This window comes from Fulmarus glacialis, unplaced genomic scaffold, assembly GCF_000690835.1.
Source record: "Fulmarus glacialis isolate BGI_N327 unplaced genomic scaffold, ASM69083v1 scaffold22579, whole genome shotgun sequence".
Taxonomy (NCBI): Eukaryota; Metazoa; Chordata; class Aves; order Procellariiformes; family Procellariidae; genus Fulmarus; species Fulmarus glacialis.
Genome location: NW_009232911.1, coordinates 31,425 through 55,104, shown reverse-complemented (window position 1 = coordinate 55,104; position 23,680 = coordinate 31,425). Strand labels below are relative to the sequence as shown.

At 40.3% G+C, this 23,680-nt stretch overlaps 1 protein-coding gene across 1 annotated transcript; it reads right to left on the bottom strand.

Annotated features, from left to right (window-relative positions):
- Positions 1-279: 279 nt before the first annotated feature.
- LOC104082134 (vitellogenin-2-like) lies at positions 280-23,680 on the bottom strand. The gene is given in 36 exon segments (XM_009585139.1): positions 280-618; positions 1,506-1,667; positions 2,609-2,768; positions 3,518-3,615; positions 4,719-4,810; positions 5,131-5,317; positions 5,758-5,893; positions 6,427-6,565; positions 6,968-7,110; positions 7,204-7,416; positions 8,775-8,864; positions 9,784-9,834; positions 10,324-10,471; positions 10,473-10,777; positions 11,172-11,347; positions 11,438-11,660; positions 11,782-11,926; positions 12,475-12,660; positions 12,774-12,867; positions 14,600-14,789; positions 14,875-14,994; positions 15,659-15,760; positions 15,870-15,994; positions 16,293-16,390; positions 16,552-16,769; positions 17,756-17,974; positions 18,286-18,411; positions 19,275-19,440; positions 19,531-19,688; positions 19,809-19,959; positions 20,558-20,706; positions 20,794-20,955; positions 21,503-21,754; positions 23,250-23,401; positions 23,506-23,526; positions 23,641-23,680. Coding segments are annotated over 36 exon segments (5,316 nt in total). The 3' UTR covers positions 280-499.

Here is a 23,680-nt window from a genome sequence, read left to right as displayed (position 1 = left end):
TGCAGAGCACCACGGTGTGTTGCTGCTGCATCACACAGAAGTGATCAGTTCCTGCTCCGGGTGCACAGGATCCCAGCAGGGGAAGAAAGCCCTGGGGAAACAAGCAGGAGCCTGGTACCACAGCTATCCAACCCATATCCCCGATGGGGCCTGACACAGACACATGCCCGGTGCATAGCAGACTGTCACAGACTCAAGAAGTCTATGAAATGGGGGGTGAGGAGAAGCAACACAGACCTCCTCTTTCCATAACCAGTGTAATAAGGAAGCCTTCATCCATTTTTCCATGCATGGATTTATTACGAAATCAGATATTTATGGGCAATCATAACAGTTTCTACAATAATGAAGTTTAATACTTTAAATTAGTTGGGAAGATTCCACAAGTCTTTAAACACTTAATTTAGTATCGTTATTATTCCTTAAGATGAGTCGTCTTACACCACACAATAAAAACATTAAAGTGCTTCTGTTTTTTCCTGTACTGCAATGTACAGCTTCATGCACTGCAGTCTTCGTTCTCACAAGAACACGCTATGTGTGCATCAACAGTGTCCTGCATATCCTCTGACTTCTGGTCGAACTTTGTCTGTTTGTCCGTCAGGCTGGTAGCTGAATCTGAGGGGGAACAAGAAATGAAAAGTAAAGAGGATACTTCAGAAGTAGTTTTGCAAGGTATAGCATTTACCATGCACTAGTCATTAATTACAGCAGGCTTGGCTTCTCCTCACTGGCTTACATATTTATGTTTGTCTAAGTCACGCAGAGATGTTCCAGGAAACCCACTTAATTAATAAGCCAGTTCTACATTGAAAACTACTACTTCCATGTAGAATTTTATTAGTAATACATTTAGGAAAGGATATTGTGGTCTTAAAGGAAAAACAAACTTGGAAAACAGACATGAACCTATCATCTATATAATCTGTATCTTTCTTACCTAATCTTTTATAATCTACGATATACCTATAAAAGAGACATCCTGCTATATCACTGCACCTGTGTGCAGGAATCCCATCCACGCCTGTGCCCTTCTGTTGCCTAGATCAGCTCAGTGAAATAGGATCACGCCCAAAAACAGTGATATATAACAAGATACAAGGCGAGGATCCCTGTTTCAGGGTGCTGCACATGATCAGATGTGTCTGAATCCTCACAGGCTGCAATACGCAGGTTTTCAGCTGAATCACAATGTTGACCGTGCTGTTACCCTGCCCTTGCCCTGTTAGTTCATAGCACCATGAAGAGGAGTTCAGTTTAGATTTTAAATGCCAGTATCATGAAAAACATAGTAAAATTACAACAGAAGAACATCTCTCTTGCTAAAGAAAGTTTTACATATTAATGAAAACAGGGAAAGGTCTTCAGTCAATACCGCGGTAAGTCCATCCCTGCCTGTGGATATGTTAGATTATTCATACAATTCAAGTGGACTAACTGAGTCAAGGCACAATTTATTTAGAGTTTTATGCAGCTCCTATTCAGTAGGCTTTCTGTTGACTTACCAGCTGGGAGACAGTGGAAACCAACAGTGACTGGAGTAGTCTTGGTGGCGGAGCATCCTTTCATACAGCGCAGCACAGGCTCTGTAGAATAGCACTTGGACTCCACACCCGCAAGCTGAACTGTCTTCTCAAGCTTCACAAATGAGCGTCGCAATTTGCAGGCTGTAACACAACCACTGGTGATAGTTTATGTGCTTATGTACAAAATCTTCAGATCTCCCCAGACTGACCAATCCGCCAATGTTGCCAATTTGCAAAAAATTTTCCTCTATGAAAACTGTATTTTAATCATAAGTAAAGCAGCATCCCTGACTGATAAACTTTTCAAATCAGCTAAATGGATATGGAGCTATGGAAAGCTAATTTCAAATGCAACTGGTTTGTTTCTAGATTAGCATGTAGAAACATAGTCTGATATACTTTCTACTAAACATTTTGCAAAGTAAACTGGCTCACAGAATAGCTGCAAACCCACATTCGAAAGCTGTGAATATTCAGCCATGGAAAGAAAGGGGGGATTTCTGAACAAATAAAAATAATCACTAAAGAATAACAGGGACCGAGGAAGTCCTTCCCACCAGGACAAGTCGTCTTTACAAAGGCAACGTGCCTCTTCTCCTGGCAGCACTGCGGTGTCCTGTTGCATCATAACCTCAGCTGAGAGCACCGAGCACACCATAAGATCCTAATCTACCGAAACACTTAAAATACAGCTTTTTTATTTCAACCATGTAATTAAGTCCCTGGAACTGCTCATACGCTTGAATGCTTAGTTTGACAGGTTGCACTGGTTCAAAAATCAGGTGGTCAGCCAAGGTAAAATAATAACTAATCCCCATCTGATTTTTTGATGGATCATGCTGTTGTGCTTAAATCAAAGCATTCCATGTGAATTTATATTTTTTTCTAATCTTCCAAAACACTTCAAAACTGAAACAAAGATTTTGTTTCAGCTTGGTTATTTAATTTCAACTGACTTGTGGTTTTTGGCTTGTTTGTTTAATTTGTAATTTCTTATTCCTTTCTAAACTGACAAATACTTTAATTCTACATTTTCTATATAATTGCAGTAATATTATACAAATTTATCAGAGCTTGCATACCTCCTGTACAAGGCTTTTCTTCCAAAATCCAAGAATGCCCAAAGCTCACTGCATCTTTAGCTAGATATCCATTGGGCATCCGATATTCCTGTTCACATTCTGCATCATATTTTCCACATATTCCACACATTTTCCCTGCCATCCATAAAGCAACTTGAATCTTTGAGAAAAAAAATCAAAACCATTTCAAGTTAAAAGCAATAATACCTACAGAGCAGATTTTTGCTATGTTGGTCCCTTTCAGTATAAGATAATGCACGAACATTTAAAATCTCTTTGCTAAGAATTGAAAAGGGTCTGACAGTCAGATGCCAAACTCCCATGGTGCTGCAGCATCTTTAACTGTTACAGCCTTTAAAACCTACTGTGCCAGTCTAGTATGTTAAGTTATTAATAGTCGAGACTATTAATATGCTGAAGCTTTTGTCTGATGGATGTTTTCGTAGTATAGGTGGTACAAACAGTACAGTTTACCGATTTCTTACATTCCCGTTTCACATTATTTTTAGTGCAGCCTTTTAAAGCATTCATTCATCTTAAAAGAATGGCTGCATTTTTGCTGATTTGAAGAATTATACAGCTGTAAGAACAGAGGACAGGAGCTGAAAACTCATTTTTCTTGCAAATGCACTGCTGGCTCAGTGTGTGTATGCTCACAGGCCCATTTCCCAACACACACCTGTACTGCAAGAATAAGGTATTTTTGTCGGTGAAAGATTCTCACTTCTCCTGCTCAGAAATAAAGAGCAGGACTGTGGAACCCCGTAGTGTCATCTTTCCTTTTGGGTTTTTTGGGCCCTGCGTGCATTTCACTTTGCCACTGTATATTTTTGCACGTATACATACAGATTTAAGGGAATCCTATGGAAATTTTGCAACACCCAAGCTTATGAAGAGGAAGAACGATACCCTAAATGCGTATCCATCAAAGTACAATTTATCAATGCCATAGGCTGGGGCAACAAGTACAAGCCCTTGCTTTTCACTGTGGATCCACAGAGAAGCACCTAGAAGAAAACAAAATAAAACAAAGCAAAACCAAAACAAAACCAGACCCAACCTAGCTTCTTTAAGAAAGAGAAAAGCAACTGTCATGTTTCTAAAATGTTCTTTTCCTTGAAATTCCTCAATTGTTCTATTCAAGAAACTAAACATACAGCAAAACAAGCAAAACAATGTAGAAAGATGTATGTATAGAAAATGGGTGTTTGTAAAAAGTTGGAAAGTGATCACAGATTTAGTAATTTTTCTCTGGGTTATTTTTCTTTGGGTTATTAACATATCCATATTTATTTCTAGAAATGATTACAGAGCTGTCTATATCTGTATAGTTGTGCAGCTATACAAGGCCCTGACCACACTATAATGGAGTAAGGAAATACGACGAACACAGTGACTGTCACTAGAGCCATTTCTAGCACACTTATCACTTCCCAAGTACGTAACAAATAGGACAGAGCTCAGCGCTAGCAGATGCTAACCCAATTTCAGCAAGACTTAGCTGGAGTTGTGTACTACAGTTCTACAGTCAGGGAACACCCGCATAGTATATAGCCCTTGACTGCATAGCACAGAATGAAACAAGGTCCTCCTGTGTCCTTTCACAGAAAAAGACTATTCCTGCTTTGAGAGAAGCAAGCAGGCTATTTACCAGTTCTCCATATTAATTACTAGCAGATTTCAGAATGCTAGCCAAATTTATGCCTACAAATCAAATTAGGAAAAACATTAATATATAAGTGTGGTGAATTTTAGAAAAGCTCTACTTCAAAATGTTTTAATCAAGCAAGATTCTGTAGTATAACCAAAACACTTCTTAAATTTGGAACTCCAGTAGGAGCTGCAGTAATGTATGAAAAGGAGGGATCTTCATGTTAGTCATATCTTGCTTAGTTTGGCCACTTCAAGAACTTCACACTCTAATCAGTCTTTCTAAATGTTCCTATGCAAGGGAGTACAATACATGTTCTTAAATATTAACCTTACAACCAAAAGTAGAAATACTTATTGAATTCAAACTGATGGAATCCCTTTGACAGATTTTTTTCTTCTGTCTTTCTTTCTCCTAAAACATACATGAAAATAAAACAACAGATGCTGCATCACTTACCAGCAGATATGTATGAAACATTCCTCCTGGGGCTTTCAACCCCATCTATCAGCAGTTTCACCTGTCCGTTCGCAGGATGCATATCGATTTCACTGTTAAGGAGAAGAGCGTTCATACCCTGTTTGTATCATACACATATGGTGACAAAGGCATTTTCCTGCTCACTAAATGTCACTGGTCACAGCATAAGCTCATTTCAACTACTTAAATTACATCAGAGTATTCTTGTCACCTAAGATGCAGGATAGCATCATCAGCATCACATTCAATATGCATGGAAAGTAAATAAGGGAAATGCTGAAATCCCATGGGCTGCTAACCATTGCAGTAAAGCTCAGATCTGAGCTCCTCTCATCTTAAATGTGGATGATGTAGTCCCTCACGCTCCCAGCATCTGGCAGGAGTTACTTACTGACTGCCAAGCTTGATGTTGATTGCTTTCAGGTTCATAGCTTCTTCAGCATTCCTCATCATCACCAGGAACTTAAGGTCAGAGCTGCAGTCCTGAGCCAAGATGTGGTAGCAGTTTGCTGGCATTGAGTAGTTAAACTGAACTTCGTTAAAGGTTGTGATCTTGTTGTGGGAAACTGAGCAGTGAGCTGGTTAAATAAAATGCCAGTGAGTATTTGCTTTTCCATTAAAAAAAGTCATTAAATGGCAGATTTTTAGTGCTATATTATTTTAGCTTTATAATTTTTTCCACTATGTGATATTTTTGTATGGGTTATAGGGGCTTTAGGCTACTAAGCACTCATAAATTCTAAAAAAAGCATGGAAAATACTCTCCTCTATCTAACAAAAAAATAATTGCCAGAAAGTTCAAATGTTACCAACTCAGATAATTGGTATCTTGATCCCTGAAATGCTGATGGTTTCTGTACTATATGCACAATATTCTCTCCCAGTTGAACCATCCTTGCATTATTACAGCATATTTCTTCATTAACTGGAGACAAATAATCCCAGAAAAATTCAGAAGGTGCTCGAGTAATTTGGGAGACTGAGGATGTCATGCTTCTGAACCAGATTAGACCCTGACCTTTCAAATTCTCGAGCACTGCAGAGGGGGCTTCAGCAAAGACATTCCAGATGGGAGGCTGCAGCTCTGAAGCTGGTATCCTTGGACCTACAGGGAGTGACAGGGGAAGCCTCATGGCTTTTTCATAGAGGATCATCTGAAAAGGAATTCAAAAGCACATTCAAAACACTCTTGTGCCAGCTATTCATAGCAAACAGCTGAGATCAGCTTTTTCTCTTACTTGGAAATTGATTTCAAATTCTTCTACTTTGGTTGACAAAGAATTTATGTGGACATAATTCATCTGACTCACTGTCTATGAGCTTTTTGCTTCTGCTTACAGTTTTCTTTCATGCTGCGGGTCATCATTCAGATATTATTTGGGAGAGAATGAATTACTCCCCTTCAAAGGTGGTTAGGTGAACACTTATGGAGCTACTACAGATGGAAATGCATGTCATTATGAGTACCCATGGCACTCTTTTTCCATGAACAAAATCACTTTATTAATATTCTTGGATGTAATATAAAGAGGTTGAAAATAAACAAAAATTGTTTTCATCATTTGCACACAAACTGATCCTTACTTAATTTTTCTTTCTCAGAATTGACCCACTGTAATTAAAATGCAACAGTCTCACGTTTCTACTAGGAAAAAACAGGAGAGTGATAATAATATTTCATAATTACGTCAGGAAGCTTGATAACAACATCACATGTCCTTGGAGAAGTTAGAGCCACGATCACCCTGGCTTGTCGAGAAGGATTCTTGTCTGTTTTTTCAGAGAACCCCAGCATAAACGCAGCCCCAGGGACAAACTTGTAAAACCTTCAAAAATTCAAATCAGAAAGATCTGGTGAAATAGAGAAGCAAAAAGCAGCACACATCCCAACCAGGCCTTCTCACATCTGTGTGTAAGCAGCATACAGAGTCTTCAGGGTCACTGGTTACGTCCCCAAGACCACTCTGCTTTACTGATCAAGTGTTCAGCGAAAGGAGGGATCTGTTCCTCAGCTTTCAGTAATTATGTCCAGTATGAAGAATTACTGTACATTACAATAGGATGGCTATGATCTCCCACTCAGCTTTTACATCCTAAGGCAGTACTCAGACAGATCAGAGAATAAAATAATAACCAGTACTTTAACCACTAGAACCTCATGGATGGAGGCTGATTTTTCCCAGTTGACCAGTATCACAAACGAGTGTCACTAAAGACTAAAACCTCACCATTCTGCTACAGATCTGACACTTGAAGGAACTTTAGGCCACTCCAGTTTCACTTGTACAGCAGGGTGGTCAGCAAACCGCCCAGTTACCAGCTCAGTCGAAATCTTGTAGTCCTGGCAATTCTGGCCCCATTTCAGGTAAGCCTATAATGGAGAGAGAATGGCCCGTTTTTAGACGCATGGAACATGGTTTTCCTGTGATGCATACAGCTTTATATAACTATTTTTGAGCCTTACCGCTGCCTTGTGAGCATTGAGGACTGAAGCATCAGCACAGAGCTTCCACTTGGTTGAATCTGTGAGGTTTGACACAAATACCTGCATCCGGGGCTTGATGGAGTCAATATCAGCATATACCACGAGCTGGAGGCCTCCTATCTTCTTATCGTTATGAATGCCATGAAGAAAAACAGCTAATATTGGTGTTTTAACATCTCCCAAAAAATTAGGCTAAGAAGAAGGGGGAGAAAGTATGCAAAGAATATCATTACAAAAGAGTTACCATGGAACATTTTAGATGCAAGATCTAGATGGATAAATGGAAAATAAGCAACTGAACTGCAAATATATACCAGCGTATGTACCACACATGTATACACGCCTATAAACTCTCATGCATGTCTTTAATGTGCATGTGCCTCTGCATGCACAGATGGATTTTATCACTGTATTTTATATCAGCCAAAATCTGTGCCATCAGCTACAGCTGATACCATGGAAATATTCATATCATTAGGGTACAGTATCATAAAATCATAGAATACCAGGTTGGAAGGGACCTTAAGGATCATCTGGTCCAACCTTTCTTGGCAAAAGCACGGTCTAGACAAGACGGCCCAGCACCCTGTCCAGCCGAATTTTAAAAGTGTCCAATGTAGGGGAATGCACCACTTCCCTGGGGAGGTTATTCCAATGGCTGATTGTTCTCATTGTGAAAAATTTTCCTCTTGTGTCCAATCGGAATCTCCCCAGGAGTAACTTGTACCCATTACCCCTTGTCTTTTCCAGTAATGACTATATGATTTGGGCTTCATTGTTAATACCCATATATTTGCCTGTGAATGAAAGAAAGTGGTTCAATTTGACTAACAACATCAGCTGTCAGTTGTACTCATCACTCATTCTCACAACAAGAACATCCCCCAGCTAGTGTCCTCCTGTTTATCCATCTGGTTGGTCTTCCACCTCACAGTTCAGCTGTGAGCTCTGTGGCAGGTTTTGTGTTTGCACAGAACCCTAGCACAAAATATAATCCAGAACATTGTCCTCAACATCAAGAAACTCCCCCCTTGACAGCAGAGCCTTAAGCACGCTATGACCTGCAATTCCTTCACTACATTGTCAGACTTCACTTCATCACTTGCCCCAGAGAGCAAGCCTGCATGCATCAGACTGGGTGCTGGTGAGGAGCCAAGGTGCTACATGTCACCTCTGGAGCATGCCTTCTGCTGAGGCTCCTCTTAGCCTCAGCCTCCATCAACAATGTCCTTGCACTGGCACTGCAGCACCTCAACTTCTCTCCTGCTTGCAGAGGTCACAATATCAGTCTCTGCAGGCATCTGTTGGGTGGGATTGCCATGAGGGAAGGGTCGTGGTGCAAGTAAGAAGGATCATCTAGACCTTTTCTCACTGCAGAGGAAAGTGCGTGTGGGAACTATGGTGTGTGTCTCACTCTTGATTGATACCTGAGACTTGACAGGTTGGTATTTCTCTCTTCCCATTACCCTAGCTGCACAATTACTGCAAGTGCACAGCCACTCTGCCATTCTTCCAAGCTGTCAAAAACCTCTAAAAATGATGCAACTAACCCAGGAAGCAGCTCGCGATGAGGCACGACTGGATCTGGTAGAGGAGTACGTGCTGCTAAGTTGGTCAGCTGGGAGTTTCCTTTTTGGGAACTACAAGAAGAAAACACATCATGCTCAAGAGGGTAACTTAAAAGCATGCTTGAAGAAATTGCACTAGGCAGTGCTGCAGAATTCTCTGTCATGGCACCTGGTGTTGGCAAACTTGCATTCCAACACTGAGCAGCTCCATGACTTGCAATATAATACACTGCTTAGTACATGTGATCTAGCTCTGAAAAATCTTGTTTACCCAAATGTATCTGACCCCTCATAAGAGACAAATAAGGAACATGTCTAGATGAGAATTCCCTGTGTGAAAAAACAACTGACCAGGGCAAGTCAAATTGAACCAGCCTCTCGATTCAATATGAAAGACCAGAACTAATTCATTTTACTTCTGGAAGGGCCTGATCAACTGGAGGACACAATGAATGGACCAACTCAACAGAAAGGATAAACTGAATGGACATACACAGCTGAATGTTTTACTTTTTGAGGAACACTCATAACAAGTACACCGCTCCTGGCTGGATCACACCCTAGTAAGAATCTTCTGCTGAACTACCATAAAATAAGGTATCCTCCCACATTTGTCAACATAGCTATCCTGGTGTGTATCAACAGTGATTCCAACCCAAGAAACCAAGTGATCAAAGCATGAAACGACCCAGGCTCTTGATGGTAGGATCTTTGTTCCTTCGAAGTGTGGAGGAACCGTGTCCCCAGTCCCTTGTACTGCTTTGGTGGAGATTTGCACCTACTTTACAGAGCCACAAATGGCATCATGTGCATAACACAAAGGAGAACGTAGCTGTCTGTATTTATGCATCTCAGAAGAACCACCACGGTTGATTTGGTGTTCTAAATGTTATCAGTACTGTAATTTTCCTCAACAAAGACAACAAGTGCCTTTAAGGTTTCCATTTGAGTCATGACAGATTCCATACTTAATTTACTAAGAAAAACTCACCTCTTGTCTATGCGCTGATCTAAAGCGATACTGATAAATCTCATGATCTCCCTTTGAAAATGATAAAAACAGGAAGATGAAAAGCCTCAGAAGAAAAGAAATGCTGCAATTCCATTGAAATCTGAGCACTGGAAATTAAGTAAGGATTTTACTAATTATCATTCATACATAGTACTGTATGCTTAGTCACAAGCACATAATGCAAGACTTGAAGTAGTTTATATAAAGCATTAATGTTCCTACCACAAAATTAAGACAGAAACATGCAATGTATATTGGCAGAAAGTAGTAAATTGTCAAAAAATGATTCCCTGCCTATAAGAAAAGTTTCAACAAACTTGTGGAAACTTTTGAGATGCTTTGAAGTAGACATCTGAGCCAATGATTGCAGGTGTGTTTGCAGAATAAATTTTGCAATTTTATGTTGCTAAAATTTCCTGTGTCAACCCATATTTCCTGATTTATGATGCAAAGCCATCTGCCATCAGGAATGTGATTCACAAACATTAGCAGCATCAGTCAATTTACTGACAAAGTTACCCATATTTTGGAATATCTGCTGCTGCCGCCACCTTCCAGATGTCCTGTATGATGCCCGTGGCTATGGTGACTCAATGAGCTCCTGCTGCTGCTGCTACTGCTCTTACTACTACTACTGCTGCTACTGCTGCTTCTGCTGCTGCTTTTTTTTTCGGCTGCTGCTGCCCTTGCTGCTGCTGCTCTTGCTGCTGCTGCTGCTCTTGCTGCTGCTGCTGCTCTTGCTGCTTGCATCTTTGTTTCTCGCTTGCTTTACTTGATCATTCTTATCTTCATCCATGGTCTTTTTACGATCAGGAGAAGCAGCAGATGATGAGGAAGAAGAGGAGGAGACAGTTGAGGAGGCAGAAGATGAGCTGGAGGGATTTTTTGCACTGGGGTCTGTCCCAAGCTCTGTTAGCATAGTGTTTCCTTTCTTAGAAGGTTGCTTCTTCTGGTGTCGTGTTTTATTTGCAACCTGCAAAAACAGTTCAAAGAGAAGTGCAACAGAAGGGATACACTTGGTTCTGTATTTACAAAGTAAAACCTCTCTGGGTGTCAGACAAGGTGCTCACATCAGCCTTTCAAGGAACAACTTCTTCCCTGACTCACTCACTGCAGAAGCTGCAGAACTCCCTTGGATCCACTCCGCCTCAGCATGAAATCTAGCCCAGCATGGAGGACCAGCCCCAGCTGGATGCACCCGGTAGGATCAGTCCTCCAGATGTGGCACGGGCTGACAGGCCTGGCACTGGCACCTTTCAAACTAGCCCCATCCTTGCTTTCCCGTGCTAGCTTTCCACACTGAACTTCAAACCCTTGGCTTCACTTATGGGAAAATACTCCCCCCTCCCATGCTCAAAGTCTTTTACCTTGAACACATTTTCAATGCCTAGAATCTTTTTCAGTTTAGCTTGAATGTCCTCATACGGAGATGATTCATCCTCTTCCTCAGACTCCGAGTTTACCGCATGAATTATTTTGGAAGCTGCTCTGGATCCTGCCTGAATCTCCAGCTGAATTTTGTCTATATCAGCATCTGTATGAACTACACACCAGTTGCACACGTGAGAAGGCTATACTGCTTCAAATAGCACCGACAAACCTAAGACGACAAGGCTTGTGCTCAATATTGTACCTGGCATCAAGACTATTTTAGCTTCATGTTCTCCAATTAATCTGTGCAAATACGTATTTTTTAGGAAACTGGCATCTCGTGACCTTCTGGAAAAGCAGAGCTGACAACCAAGATGACGCAGTTTGACGCAAATGTCTCGTTTATGAGTTTTTCTTCCTGTGCCGTGGCGAAAATCCTCTTGAGAGCTATAGGCATGTTTCCTTGGCATGCTGTCAGCTCCTTGCTGCATTGGAGAGGAGCATGTGAATACCACTGGGAGCGTGTCATAGGCAAGAGTAAAACTGCAGACATGTGCATCATGGAGAGGGTAAATATTACTATATAAGCAAAAAGGAATAGGTTACCATTGTGAAACCTTCACGGGAAGCTCTCTCTGATGGTTTGAAAGATTCTTCCACAATACCTGATGAAGCATCTTCTGGGAGAATCGAGGTCCTCTTTTCAACACCTAGTTCTCCTATATTTCTTGATACAGCAAAAGCCTTATGTCTGTTGAGATATGCACAAAAAATGGTAAATTATTCCAACCCCTTGTCTTTGGATTAAATGAAATATGTCCCTGTCAGTATCATGTGACAACACAGAGATATGTTGTTTGACCATAGGGATTGTATATGCAACTATATGTGTAAATATTATTAAAGACAAATACAAGTTAATGACAAAAATCAGTTCCTTATGTCACAGGAAGTTTTCAAAATCTGGATAAATTTAAACAAATGTCCAAAACATGAAAGGCATTCATTTAAAAATAAAAATCAAACCCCTAAAAGACAATAAAATAATAAACTAAAATTAAAAACACAAAGTAAAAATAAAATAATAAACAAATTAAAATAAAAATTAAACTCCTAAATAATTTAGGTATCTTTTGACTTTTAACTCCCCTATTTCTCTTACTTGCTTTTTATCCCAAAGGTTATGCTACACACTGAAAAGTCACCCTGCCTATCTAGAAACCTCCATAAGAAGTCAGCGAATAGTCAACTTCATAAGGTTTCAGCAACAGAAAGTATTCTGAAGTAATGCTACTATACCTTCCAACCACTATCTCAGTTTCCTCATGGCATGGATTTGTTTCAATCTTAATATTTTTCAGTTTCATGTCTATCTTGGCATCAAACTTCATTGGCACTCTTGTCAGGACCTTGCCTTGAATTTCAACAGCGTGTTGAAAATATTCTGTGTTGACACCCATTGTTGCAACTGTATGTACGTATAAGCTGAAACAGAGTGAAGTGGTCAGATGTAAGAAAGATGCTCTTTTTTAACATGTGGTTCTGTCTTTTCATAAAAAAAACTCCATCATATGTAAAGCTTTAGAAACCTGCCATACCTCGGGTTTATGTCAGACCGAATCTGCATGGTGGATTCAAGAAACTGAGAAGGTCTAAAATCTCCAGTTAAAGGGGGGGTCATCTTTCCATCAACTGCAAAGGACAGGACAACATTTTAAAATGGTAAAAGTGAAAGAAAGGATTTGAATTTAAGCAAGACACAGTTTTTGGGAAGAGGTAATATTTTTGTTAATACAAAAAATATGGCTGGAAAACAAGATAGATTTTGGGGTACATGAGATCTTTTATGAGTCTGAAAAATACTGAAAATATACAGAAAGCTTCTTCTGTAGGCAAAGGTTCTGGTGCAACATATTGAAAATGGAAATAAAAATATAGTAAGAAAATAAAGAGCTGACCCAAATTGAAAGTTTGTTAGTGTAACATTAAAATTTCAGAAACGCGTGGAGCCAGGAGACAGAGTGAAAGGTGTGCAACCAGGCTAAACAAGCCCTACACTCCAATCTTTCCTCACATCAAGTGTGAACATCTTTCTTGTACTGCAGACCCAAAACTGGACATTGTACTCCAGATGCAGCCTCAGATGTGCTAAATAGAGGGGGAAAATCATTTTCACGCTAGCTCTGCTCTTGCTGTTGCAGTCAGTGATGCAGTTGGCCTTCATCACCACAAGAGCACACTGCTGATTCACTATACCAGCTTGTCCACCAGGCCTCCCTGGCCCTTTTCTGCAAAGCTGCTTTCTGTCTGGGTGATGCCCAGCCTAGACACTTGTGTGGGCTACTCCATCCCAGGTGAAGGACTTTGCATTGCCTTTGTCAAATTTCATCACACTTCTGTCAGGCCATCCCCTCCAGCCTGAGGGGTGGCAGCCTGACCCCCCAGTGCAGTGACTGCTCCCACCAATTCAATGTCGTCATTGACACAGATTTGCTGAGGGTGCCTTCTTTTCCAAAATTCAGATTGTTAAAAGAGACAATGAACAAGTGCTAACAATGGAGGAACATCGCTCATAACAAGCCACCAATTAGACTTTCATCTGTTGACTACTTTTGGAGATCAGCAGTCCAGACAGCCTTCACTCACTTTGTAGCCCATCCATCCAATCCATACCTCCCCAACTTGGCTACAAGGATGTTATTTAAAAAAAAAAAAAAAAAAGAAAAAAGAAAAAAGACAAACACCCACAAAACAAGGGGCAGGGTTCAAAGACGTTATTAAACCAAACTAACAAACCAAAAACCAAGAGCAGCGATGAGTGGGCACATACGAGACTTCTAGAAAGAGCACAAGTACATGTAGTTCACCCTTCATTCCTTATGTGGTGTCAGCAAAAGGAAGGGTCGGTTTTGCCTAAATTAAGTCTGCTGCACAACAAACAGTATGATCACTGAATTAACTTCTTGATAAGTATTCATACCTGCATATTTATTCTTTTAAAACAGAACTATCTGTCTCTCTTCACAAGCCCTCTTTTGATTGCCCTCTATTTTCTTCTCTATTTAAATCACCATTGAATGCTGCTTAGCTTGTGTGTGCATCTCTCAGAGGCCACCCCCTTCTGCCCATGTCTGCAGTCAGCTCCCCATGCAGCTCTTGTTTTTTCTGGCCTTGAATGTGGTGACCTTTCTCTCTGGTTTCCCAGATTCTCACCTCGCCTTCTCTGTCTTCAATCCATTCAAAGATGCAGCAGTCAGCTGTGTCCAGCTTCTCTTCAAACATCTTCACTACCTCCCCTCCACTACAAAAATTAGTTCTTTTTCTAACTTGCTGTTTTTCCACTTCTTTCTCCAGCCCCTCTTAGCCTGTCCCTCTTATCCCCTGCTCAGAGCTCGCACAGCTGATCTCGTACTTCCCAACTCACCGTTGAGTGCCACACGAGCCAGAGCAGTAGTGTATGACCCGTACTCCAGCGGCAGACCAGTGCAGGTAGGAACGATGTATCGCAGCTCTCCCAGCCACACCGGCTGTGTCCATTGTCCTGCTATGCCATTGCGCATTTGGCTGACGATTCTTTTCATCACTGTGTTCCTATCAGCAGGTTCTAGCACAGTCTGCAGTAAAACAGAGATCCAAGAGGTTGGGATCTGAAAGTACAACGTTGTCAAATCTTGCAAAGAAAAGTAGGGTCCCTGGTACCTTCATAGCCTGTTGGAGGACTTCCTTATTGATGTTGACATAGGCCAGCTCTTGGCCAAATAGTTTCAAGTAGGCTGATATCAAGGGGGTTTCTGTTGGCAGCTCCTTCCATCCCAGCAGCTAGGGAACAGATAAAGAAACAAGCAAAGTTCCTTAATGCAACACTTTATAAATGGTAATTCAGCAAGGTGATCAAACCCATCACTGACCAAGCTGCAACTTTCCATTGCTGCTTGTGTTTCTTTGCTGCTTTGTCAATAGCACAGTGTCACTAATTCAGACTTACCCCCTGTCATTGAGATGCCCATGAATAGCCACCTGTCCAGTGTTTTGTACTCCGATGCAATAACATTTACACAGAGGGTCTGGGCCATTGGTACACTAAACCCAGTTTGAAAGCACAGCAACACATCACCTTTTCTCTTGAAGACAAAGGTATATTCTTGTAAACTAAGTGAGGTAGGTGAAGGGAGGGAGGAGGAAGCCTGCCGGGCATGAGACACACACCGTGCTGCGATGCCCGCCTCCCCCTGCTCCTCCCGTGCTCCTTCTGCAGCCATACATGGGCGGGAGGCAGGGCCACAGCGAGAATTTGCAGAAGCTATCACAACCATCGAGGAGTGATGTCCCCTGCAGTCCCTCTGCAGATCTATCTTTCACAGAAACACTCAAGCTGACTGCTGGGGGGGAAGTCTACCTTCCGAGACAGGGCTTAACTAGTGGGAGAAGCCTCACTAAATACCCTTTCATATAACCCACACATTGCATTACTGAAAATACCTACAGCTTTTCCAATCTCCTTTATCTTTTTGTATGTGGGATATTCAGCAAACGGTATATTTCGTTTCATGATGACGTCTGTGAGGCCTTCCACGCGGACACCAACCTACCAAAACAGCATGAGAAGGAGCAGTCTGAAACATACTTACAGAGAAGAACTTTTTGGTCAATTTTAATTTTAATTTGCTTTAGTATTGATTTAGGTAAATATTTACCTCCACCAAATCAGCCACTGACCCTGCAGAATATGCCATCAGCTTGGAAATTATGGCTGATGGGAACATTGTTCCAGGGTTGTTCATAACAAAGACATCTGCAGCAGCACCAACTTTATAGTTATCTACGGCAGAAGTAAACAAAAGACACGTCTTTTTTCTAACCATTCTGTTTATCATTCAAGATGATATTTCTGCAGCTTTTTCCATTACTGACTCTAAGATACATCATTACATAAATTTTAGCTGTTTAGGCCCAAATTAATAAATGGTTACTCATGCACTTTTAAATATGTGACTGTCACATTTAATTCAATTTCTTATTGAAATGCAGAATGCCATATTTCTCCAAAGGACTTAATGTCTCTTAAGAATAGATTTCTGAAGGGAAAGTTTCCTGGTCACTGAAACGCTTTTACTCACCAAAGTAACCACCAATATGCATGGCCTTGCTATACCGATAGCTCAGCCTGTCCAATTTGGGGGCCAGCAGCTTAAGGACGATATTGCAAGCCGAAGATCTAAACAAAAGGAGAAAGATGATAATATCCAGAAATAAGCTGCACACCATCAGAATATAAACTGAATTCAGTTTGTCGGCACATGCAGTACTCACTAACAAGAATGTAACAGGACTTATTATTTGCAGAAGATCACCCACTTCATTCCTGTCTCTACTTACATGTTGTACGTGTATGGCAATCTGCTCTTCGACAAAGCCTTCATGTGGGAATAGACAAAACTGGCCACTTGCAAATTGCTCTCCTTCATTGCCGCATTAGCTATTGTTGTTATTAAGGGAAGGGCAGGCCTTGTCTCAAAGATAATAGCACAAGCCATCATTCGCACTTCAGGGGGAAGTGACTGGTCTACAAGGATCTGGATGAGATATCCCTGCACCTGTAGAGAGAAAACATAGTGTCTGGAATTGCCAATAATTGACACTTTTTTTGCAGGCTGGATCCACACGTAATCTACAAGAAATATGGGAGAGGGGGTCATTATTCCTGCAGAAAAGTTTCCTGATCTTTTTTACTGCGTGGTTCCGCATCATTTTATTAAGACCACTGAAGGGGCCATGGAGGAACAGCCCCATGGAGAAGGGCTGGCACTGAATCTGAAATAAATGTCCGTGCATCAATGTATTGGGTCAACCCACCACAATCAAAAAGACATCAGCAGCATAGCTTTTTGCATTACTGACATTCAAAGATTGGTGAATAACTTCAGAAGAAACAACGGTAGATAATAAGATAGATTCATTCTTTGGAGTAACTCCACTGACTCGGTGAGCATGCTTCACTATTTTAGACCACTTTTAAAAGGAGAGCTTCAGCAGCTCACCAAAGACAGTCTGAGTGGATGCTGTCTCATATAGCTCCTATATCTAAACCATCTGAAAGGCAGGAGTCTTGCCTACGCTCACCGCTCACCGTGCCAGCAACCTCAGCAGGAGGTCAGTGGTGACTCATCCAACCTTAAGGGAAGGTCTAAAAGAGGCAGAGAAATGTCAACATTTTGCGTAGGAGGTCAATGGAAAGTGTCTCTCTCTCCTCTTGACTATCAAGGCAGGCTGAATTATATGTTTGAATTTTAGGTGGCTAAATTTCCACCATATACAACTAGCACAGGACTTAATTGGTTATGACAGGTGACTAAAGAAACACTGCTGATATCCTTCTGGAAGTTTCTTACTGACTAATAATTATTACAGCTTAGCAGAAAACATCAGCTGAAATATAAAACTGTACTGTGTTGTTCTTAAAAATAATCCTTTTTTTTCAAACATGCTGAATCCACACACATAATACCATTAAATTCATTACCCTTGCAGTATATATTCTCTAATTCACTAAGGAAAGAAATCCCTCACAGATCCTACTCACTGTTTTGGGGTCCTTCCAAGCTATTTTTCTCAAGGCCATTATGGCATCAATCTGAATGTGGATGGGGATATCAGAAGCACTGGATGAAGATATGGGAAGGAACTTCAGGATGCGCTTGATGCTAGCTGGTTCTCCCATATTACCAATGCACTTCAGGGCTAATTTCATTTTGTCTTCACGGCCCCTGCTGATCGCGTCATCTGCCAGGTCATGGATGGGCTATAGACAAAGCACAGTTCAGTCTTTTCTTCCTAATGTATAGATTGTCCACAGTGTTCCCCTTACCCACTGAAAAGCCTATCACAATAAAGCAACTGGTTTTAATAAAATCACTCAGTGATGGCTTCTTTCAGGATTTTACCTCACGATGTGAAAACTGTGTTTTCAATGATGAAGCAAATATCTACATTAATAAAATGATTCATTGCCTTTGTTCTGAAGGAGACTTTTATATTGTATCTTAAAAGAATTAAGCTAATGTAATGAACATTACTAAGCTATTAAGAACAACCTGACAAAAAGCCACCCACCTGAAGAGCTTCTTTAGGACAAACTGAGGTCTGAGAACAGTATCTATTGACCACAGAACTGTATCCCAAGCAGGCAACTTGCTGAAGCATGGGATTTTTCTGGATTCGAGAACTGGTCATTAAATCCTGTTGGGGGGGAAAAAAAAAAAAAAAATTTGGTATTTAATACAGTGCTTCACATAGCTTTCAGAGCAGGAAAATCATCAGAGCTTATCTGAGGGGAGCAATTTCAGAATTCACATCCAAACAAATTAAATCAGCTTGTAGACATTTTATTTGCAAGCTTCACTTAGGAGCTTAATTCCCCACTAGTTTCAATATATATAAGTTTACATAGTACCGTTTTGATTTTCCTCGAGTAAGCATAACACTGAAATATCAATCTATAAATGGAATATCCTTAGAACAATGTGCAACTCAATTATATTAATGATGCATTCTCACATCATACCCTTTCTTCCTATTTAAGAAGAATATTGACTAGAGATGGGAAGAATCCTGTTCAGAATAAATGATTCATTATAGTGTCAAAATATTTGATGTTTGCATTAATACTTTCACTTGCAGCACTTTCCAGTTCACAGGAAGAGTTTGCAATTAAAAGAGCTGTTCAAAAAACATAACACACAAATCATCATTTGTTTCAGAACTAAGGGATTAAAGTGGACAAAGTTTTGTCTGTAGAAGGCATGACACGTGATCCCAGCAAACTGAAATGGGAATTATTCTCAGAAGCTGTTATGGGAGAAGGGCTTTTATATCCATGCAGCGAAATGAAGACGCGGGACTGAACTCTCCTCTCATATGTAATGCCAAAAGATGGTTCCATGGTTCAACCATTTATCCATGTACCCATGGTTCAACATTTGCACAAAATTGGTGTACATGAGAGGAGAGCCCAGTCTCTAATGTACTTAATAATCAAAGGCTGTCATCAATTATCATTCCTTTTGTTATCGGATAGGAGAGATTCACACGGATTTACTCACTGCTGCTACTGGAACAGTATGTTCATCAGCTTTCATTAAATGGAGAGCAAAAGAAACACTTAGAAGAGTTTGAAGGTAGTTAAGGTCATCATTGCGAATTCTGGTCTTAATGAATTTGAGTGCTTCTGTGGTGCCTGTTGCAGAAACTGCACTCAGCAGCCATCGCCTGCAAGCAGGTTGAAAAAAAAATCCTTAATTTTAGCTCTCAATTCTCCAAAAATGGAAAAGTTTCTTCTAAGTTGATACAATGAAATACCTGTAGCGGGGTTTATCTGAAAATTGCCTCCAGATGGATTCAAGAGTATCAGCGCTTGCTATCCGGCAGAGCTGGACGAGCTCCAAGAATCTGTACGGAACATCGTCGTGGAAATCTTGTTGGTTATTCAGGACTATGTGTTGCAGTGTTTCCACTATCTGTTACAAAACATGAGAGAGAGAGGGCATACATAATTAAATCCTTTGAAATTTATGATCGTTACTCTTTTATTAATTTTTTAATTAGGAAAGCAATTTGAAGACCTCAAAATACTATACCCGTTGCTCCGGATTTTTTGTCTTGATTAGCTGCAGTGGCATCTGTGGTAATACTGACGGGAAGTGGTAACGAAGGCTTCCGTAGCTCTGCATGGAAATGTCTGGGGCGCTCCCCCGTTCGCTCCTCACTTCAAGCAAGGTGAGCTGTTGTCTGTCAAGAGACAAGTGCCGTGGGAGGAATGAATTACCTCTCTTCCTCCATCTGCCTTGGCTGTTTGCTGGTTCAGTGACACTGTGATGGTATCAGTTTTACTCTTTTATCATTTTTCTTATCGTAGTAAAATCTTACAGTTTGCTAATGGGTAAAGCCTTCTAATTGGAACAAAATAGTATTAGAGTTATCTACAATGAAATAATTTCTGAGAAGGAGCTAAACCGCTGTCTTCTGAATGAGAGCTACCGACTCAGTGTAATCAATGATCTTATTTCTACGTGCACCGTCTTCCTCCTGACACTATAAATTAGCCTTTTTTCAGGACAGAGTAGTAAAGTTGCATTCTTATAGTGTGAGTCAGCAAAAGAGCTTTTCTCCTTTTCTTCCATGTAATTGTAGTGCCAAGTTCACCAGGGTACAAATAAAGAATGGTTCACTGAGTTTTTAGGAGTGTGGCAACCCCAAGTATGAGTACTCGCAGTTTTACCCAACTGCTGTGGAGCTCAGTTCTCATTTCACTTCAACTGGGGGTGAAGGGGACTGCCGGAATCTATAATTATTCTCACTTAGTGAAGCAAGCCCATGTCCCACCTACCTTGCTTCCATGACAGCAACACCGGTAGGTTCACTGAGTGGTGAGATCTGATACACCTGCTGCGACACCACTTCTGTGATCAGGGTACCGCTGTCTGACTGCTTCAGTTTGTAGGAGAAAGCTGCAGTTCCTTTTATGAGCCTTCCCTTCTGGAGGAGGACAGAGAGGCCCAAAGAGTGAATGGGAACAGAATGGCCGTGCTTGTAATTAGGAAGATCTTTTCACATCTCACCTACCATCATGTCTACAGGACAAGGATAGATGTAAGCCATTCCAACACTCTTCATCACCTTTTCCTGGCAATTATTTTGGTCTACGGTTTTGGTAACGGAGACTCGGTTGTTCTTCCTGTCTTCCTGGATGACGTACCTTGTATGGCAGACACCTCCAATTCCAGCCTGTGCACATCAATAGAGATCATGAGACTTCCCAATCATATCAGGATTTCACTGCATGAGAGGAGGTTTTATTGAACAAAGATTCTGAAGGAGCAGTAGGAGGGTAAGGACCTGCTGAATGTCTTAATTATGTTTTGAAACCTGTTATCATTGTTCACAATTAATCCTATTGAACTAAAAAATAGACATGTGAACAACACTTAGTTAGGGGACTGAGTTTAAAATGAAAAAGTAATCAATTAATTAGTATCAACAATGAACAAATAAAATGGATCAAGTAGCTGTATCAGGGAAGTCATACAACAAATACATTCATAGCTAATAATTCTTTTTTCTTCAAAGGATTGCATTTTAAGTGTTAAAGGCAGATGTCTTAAAAAGAATCCAGCTCAGATAATTCGTTCAACGCATATGCAACATTTCCTTCTGTGACTTTTTTTGATGATGAACATTTGAAAGTAGATGCAAATAAACAGAAACTTGAAGGAAGAGCACCTAAACAGAACACATCCTTTCAGAAAGTAGTTTTAGAATGGAAAAAACAAACCTCTTGCAATTCATACACATTCTGTGATTTTTTAATGGTTATCTGCATCATGTTCACTATTCCTCTCACTATGTTAATACACATATTGGGGCAGTCTTCTGGGCCATAAATGTTTCCAATCCGTCCACTATCGTATTCAAACTTGAAGGGCCGAGTAAAACATGAAGAAACCATTTGGGTGATTTTGGAAGATCGAGTAAATGGGTCCCTGGGCCAGATGCCATTGTATTCCTCGAATTGTGGAGAGCGGATCTGAGGGGAAATTAAGAAGAGATACTTACATGAATAAAATTACTTTGGTACTAAGTATGCAAACCAGTTGGAAGAAATTAACATAATCACTAGTTTGATATGCTTTCTTTCCAAATATAAGCTTAGCAATTCATACAGCAGTTTATTCTTTTGTCTCTTGCTTACACTACTGTAAAACCAGTATAGACCCTGTGGGCTCAGCAGTGTTATTTTGTCTTACAGAAGCAGTTAACATATCGCTATTATCTCCCAGGGACATTTTAAACACTTTACTTGCATTAACTCTGTAAGATAGAAAGGCTGATTCAAAAAGTAATTAAAAAAAATTCAAGTAAAATTCTCCCTATTTTTTCAGCCTTAATATAAATATTCTGCTTTAGGTGAAATTTAGCATTTAAAAAGTTTACATCATTCTAAATGTTAAAAAAAAATAGCTTTAGAATGTTTCATTTTAACTTGTCCCCTTCCAAATACTTTTTTTTACTAAACTAGTTGCTATATTTGATTCATATTTGTGAATTGCTTAAATCAACCCAATTTTTTTTTTTTTTTAAATAACGAACAATGTATTTATAAACCTTTTTGTTTCCCCATACTGAGACACAATGTAAATCAGAAGCAACTTCACAACTTTGGCAAAGTTACTGCCAGTTTAGGTGTCTCAGAGCACAGCCTGGTGCACACCATGTAAGAATTTCAGGATGAAGACTAGTGCAAAATGCAATCCCTACCCCATAATTTTGACATCTTGCCCTCATCAGTGAAAGAAAATCTACAGCTCAGCTACAACCAGTGAGAGCTCTGTCACTGAACCCAGTGCCCAAAAAAAGAAGCTCTGATTTGTAACTAAATTAAACAGACAAATAAAAGTATTTTTCTGAAACATATTTATTTTGGATGGGTAAGGTCTTATCTCTATTGATGTCGGCAGAGGCATGATTTCACATGTACAGATCTTTTACTGCATTATCCAAACACTAAATATTATTACACGCTCCTTTTTGATACCTTTCATTTTTTAATCTTTCTTTTATCACTTATCACTTTTTATCTTTAGCTTTTATCACATTTTAATTCTACGTTTATTAATTGCCTGCATGACAATGATTTTACATACCCAAGTCCTGGCTTCCCACAGAAGTTGGAAATACGTGTTGAGACTAGAATCAAATCTTAAACTCAGAGCAGGCTTGAGTGCCTTAAGTTAGAAATAACCATTTTCTAACAGAACCCCTAATTTTGGCATCTCTATTTCTGACACAAAGTCTTGAGGAACACTTGCTACGAACAATTTCCACAACAAACACCGGTAAGTGGATGCCAAATCACTCGTCACTTCTGAAACTTTAGCTTGCAGATTATTCTCTGACATCTACAGCGCTAAGTCTCAGTTGAGTTTCCTACAGCTTTCCTAAACCACAGATTAGCCAGATGCAATTATGACTGCGATTTATAGTTCACTGTTGCATGGTATGTTTGGAAGAAGACACGGTACCTTGAGGAGGTAAGCGTTCTCTGACAGCCCACTGATCTCTAGTTTGCCGCTCAAGCGCACGCCGACTTTGGCTAAACTTCTTTCTTGAAGCCCATTCAGCACCCAGCCTTCATAGCTGTACAAGTGGCTCTTTCTGCTACTGAATCCAGGGTCTGTGGGGAATAATAGCCATTTTCACAATACTGGCAAGCGTGTTCTAATAAATAGGAATCATAACAAAGTCACCGAAAGAAGGTTATAGAAGGAAATTACTTACCAATGTCAAACTTCTGGCTACCTGCAAAAAGAGATGGAAAACCAGATGAGTATCATTCAGCCTAGATCCAATTGTTGCCACTGAACTTCAGGAAACTTTGGGAAAGAGAGATGAAGAAGGGATATGCAGGCTTACCTACGAGGGTGAGCGCTAGTGCAAGTATGATTCCCCTCAT